The 3,675-nt window shown below is 42.1% G+C and overlaps 1 protein-coding gene across 1 annotated transcript; it reads right to left on the bottom strand.

Annotated features, from left to right (window-relative positions):
• Nucleotides 1–248: 248 nt before the first annotated feature.
• Nucleotides 249–2,177, bottom strand: LOC141819043 (amidophosphoribosyltransferase, chloroplastic-like). Its single transcript, XM_074706420.1, has one exon. The coding sequence runs from the start codon at nt 2,161–2,163 to the stop codon at nt 499–501; it is 1,665 nt and encodes a 554-aa protein (XP_074562521.1). The 5' UTR covers nt 2,164–2,177; the 3' UTR covers nt 249–498.
• Between the last annotated feature and the right edge of the window lie 1,498 nt (nt 2,178–3,675).

The raw sequence follows: 3,675 nt of genomic DNA, 5'->3' as shown, positions 1-3,675 counted from the left end.
ACTATTGTTTCAACCAGAAAGGATAGAGACCACTACATCGCATACAAAACAGAAGAAAAAGAGTTACCCCAAGCAAAACTTCAAAGGTAGTTTAGATCACATGACAATAATAAGGCGAAGTTAACAGGAATCTTCATATGTTTATCCACTTGCAAAATCTTCATATGTTTATCCACTTGCAAAATTTCATTTCTAAAGAGCTTAAACAATCAGAAATTTAAAGAGCAAAATCCAGTAGTCATCCAAGTATGTTCACTATTGTTTCAGCCAGAAAGGGTAGAAATCACTTCATAGTTTATGAAACACAAGAAAAAGTGTCACTCCAAACAAAACTTCTATGTTTAGTCCACTTGGGAAATTTCATTCCTAAAGAGCTTAAACATTCGGAAATTTAGCCAAGGAAAAGTTTTAAAGTAAGCAGACAGAAAATTGGAGGCTCATTCAAATTAGAATGCATAACTTAGAAATAAACTATACCGAATTATGGTAAGGCAAATCTCAAACTTCAGTCAGCTTCACAGCCTCCTGCTCAGTTGGTGGCACAGGATAGTTGCGAGTGAAGCATGCATCACAGAACATGTGGCTTTCATCAGCAAAAGCTCCCCTGAGGCTGTCGAGTGAGAGGAAGGCAAGCGAATCACAGCCAATCTCCTGCCTCACTCCCTCGACATTCATCCTGTTGGAAATGAGCTCTTCGGAACTTGGGGTGTCAACACCATAGTAGCAGGAGCCAACAATGGGAGGGCTAGCAATGCGCATGTGGACCTCTCGAGCTCCTCCAGCAGTTTTGATGAGATTGACTATCTTGGAAGAGGTGGTGCCTCGCACAATTGAATCGTCGACGACGACTACACTCTTCCCCTCGAGGATGGTCCGGACAGGAGCGAGCTTCAGTTTGACGGCAAGGTTGCGCCCTTCCTTGTCAGGCTCGATGAAGGTGCGGCCTACATAGTGGGATCTGATGAGGCCCTGTTGGAATGGGATACCGGAGGCCTCGGCAAAGCCGAGCGCCGCAAAGAATCCTGAGTCGGGCACCGGGATGACGAAGTCTGCGCCGGGGACGGGGGACTCACGAGCCAGAGCAGCACCGAAGGTGTAGCGGGAGGCGTGGACTGGGTGACCGAAGACGACGGAGTTGGGAAGGGCGAAGTAGACATGCTCGAACACACAAGCTTTGCGGGGCTTCTCGGGCATGAGGCAGGCGGATGTGATGCTCATGTCCTGGCCGTCGACGACAAGCACTTCGCCGGGGTTCACCTCGCGCTCAAACTCGGCGTTGATCAGGTCGAGGGCGCAGGTCTCGGAGGCAAACACAATGGCGCCATTAGGGCGGCGCCGGCCCATGACGAGTGGCCGGAATCCGTGAGGATCGCGCACAGCAAAGAGCTTGTTTTCGGTGAGGAAAACGAGGGAGTAAGCGCCCTCGATGGACTCGCAGGCCTCGACGACGCGCGAGAGGAGGGGGCGAGAGGAGGAGGTGGCGATCAGGTGGAGAATCACCTCGGTGTCGGAGGAGGTGTTGAAGATGGAGCCTCTGGATTCTAGATCGAAGCGGAGGCGCCGGTAGTTAACGAGGTTACCGTTGTGGGCGACGGCGAGCTTGCCAAATCGGTAACCGGCAAGAAAGGGTTGGACGTTGGCGAGGGCGGAGGCTGCGCCCGCCGTGGAGTACCGCACGTGGCCGATCGCGGAATCGCCCTTGAGCGGGGCGAGGGTGCGGGGATCATGGAAGACCTCGGAGACGAGACCTAGGCCGGTAGCAGAGCGGATAGTAGTTCCGTCGGAGCAGACGATGCCGGCGCCCTCCTGGCCCCGGTGCTGGAGGGCGTGGAGGGCGAGGGAGCAGAGCTTGGCGGCGTCCGGGTCGCCGATGATGCCCACGACGCCGCACTCGTCGCGAGGCTTGTCGACATCATCGAAGGCGAAGGGAACCGAGGGGTTCCCACCGGAGGAAACGGCGGATGGGATGAGGCGGAGGGACGAAAGGCCGTGCGCGGTGCGATTAGGTCGGCGGCCGCAGAGAGAGGGATAGGGTTTTAGCTGGGTCTTGATGCGGTAAAAATGGGAGCTTTTGGTGAGTCGGTCATGGCGGTGGGTCTCGGCGTTGGTTGTGGCAAGGGAGCGAGAGGAGACGGAGACGGCGGCGGCGGCGGCGGCGGCCATGGAAGAACAGTGATTGGCCGGCCCAGAAAGGCAACTCGGCGGACGGGGTCTAATAATTCGCCCACAAATAGAAAAAAACCCCAAAGTTGAAAAATATAGTCAATCGCCCAGCAATTTTGGGAAATTACTAAATTATATTCCTCAAAAAGGAAAGGATAAAAATAAAAAGACATCCTTTTCTACGTCTATTTTAATTTTTTTTATTGTAATTATATATAATTATTCAATTATTCTCTGATATCATTTAATATTATTATTTTTTATTTAATTTTTAAATTAATCGTTATAATATAGATGAAATTATAATTGTTATAATATGGAAAAAAAGAATTCATATTATAATAATTATAAAATCATAACTATTACTGACTAACTCAAGATTTAACTAAAAAAAAATAATAATAATAACTCAAGATTTAACTAAAAAATAATAATAATAAACAGTATTAGATAGTAAATGAATTAAATTTTTATGGTATAATTACTCAACTGTCCTTTAGTATTAGTATCGCCCGTTTAATTTTTAAAGTACTTTGTAATAATTATGAAATTGTAATTGTTATAATATAAGAATGATAAAATTTTATATTTTAATAATTATAAAATTATAATTATTATAATATGTTTGATTGGCTTAAAATGTAAGTTAAAAATAATAATACTAAATAATATTGGAAGGTAGTTGAATAATTATATCTGTATAAATAGTAGAATAGAAAAAAATTAAAATAGGAGGTCTCTTGACTCTCTTCTATGATTTGAAAAAAAAAAACTCCCTTATGATTTTTTGTCCAAAAGGAAAAAAATCATAAAAGCTTTAAAAAGCCCCCCTAATTTCCATTATGACCGCTGTAAGGCCCATAGAAATAAAAGGCCAAATAAGGTTTCTTCTTATTGAAATTCCAAAAATGACTTTACCTTCTTTGGAAAAAATTATAAACAACCAACCTGAATGATAACTCGAGGACTAGGCTGTAAATTAACTAAACTTTTGCAGCAAAATTGATATTTAGTTTGGTAAGAGTTTCATTTTATTTTATTTTTTATGTTCATTTAATATATATCAAAAAAAATTTGAATAACTCATTTTAGTCTTCCAACCCAAATTAATATGTGACAATTTTCAAGTGTCTATTAGATGTTCATTAATTTTTTATTTATTAAAAAAATTTAATTTACGATAATAAAATAGTTTGTTCGTGTTCTCATTCAAGTAATTTAGGTATTTAGTTTTTTAATTATGGGCAAGATCGACTGTATATAATGTTAGATTGGTTGATAAAAAAATTTTATTGATTAATCATATTTTAGTCAAGTATTCAACATGGCATTTTACACTCTACTCCCTAACTTGGATGTGAGAATTTTCCATCTAAACCCATTCCATGGTGCTCATAACTATTTGTTTACTTGGAGGGAAGAAATTGGGAAAGAAACATGATCAAAATGAAAGATACAAAAAATTGAATATAATTTAGTAGCTTACTCCACTTTAATTTCTTCCAAATAAAA

This window comes from Curcuma longa, unplaced genomic scaffold, assembly GCF_044706935.1.
Source record: "Curcuma longa cultivar G26 ecotype Majalengka, Jawa Barat unplaced genomic scaffold, ITB_CL_G26_1.1 contig_27478, whole genome shotgun sequence".
NCBI classification, from domain to species: domain Eukaryota; kingdom Viridiplantae; phylum Streptophyta; class Magnoliopsida; order Zingiberales; family Zingiberaceae; genus Curcuma; species Curcuma longa.
Note: the sequence above shows the minus strand (reverse complement) of the source record. Positions and strands in the feature narration are given on the sequence as shown.

Coding starts and splice junctions, on each gene's coding strand:
- LOC141819043 (XM_074706420.1), bottom strand. CDS start 2,163: ATGGCCGCCGCCGCCGCCGCCGCCGTCTCCGTCTCCTCTCGCTCCCTT.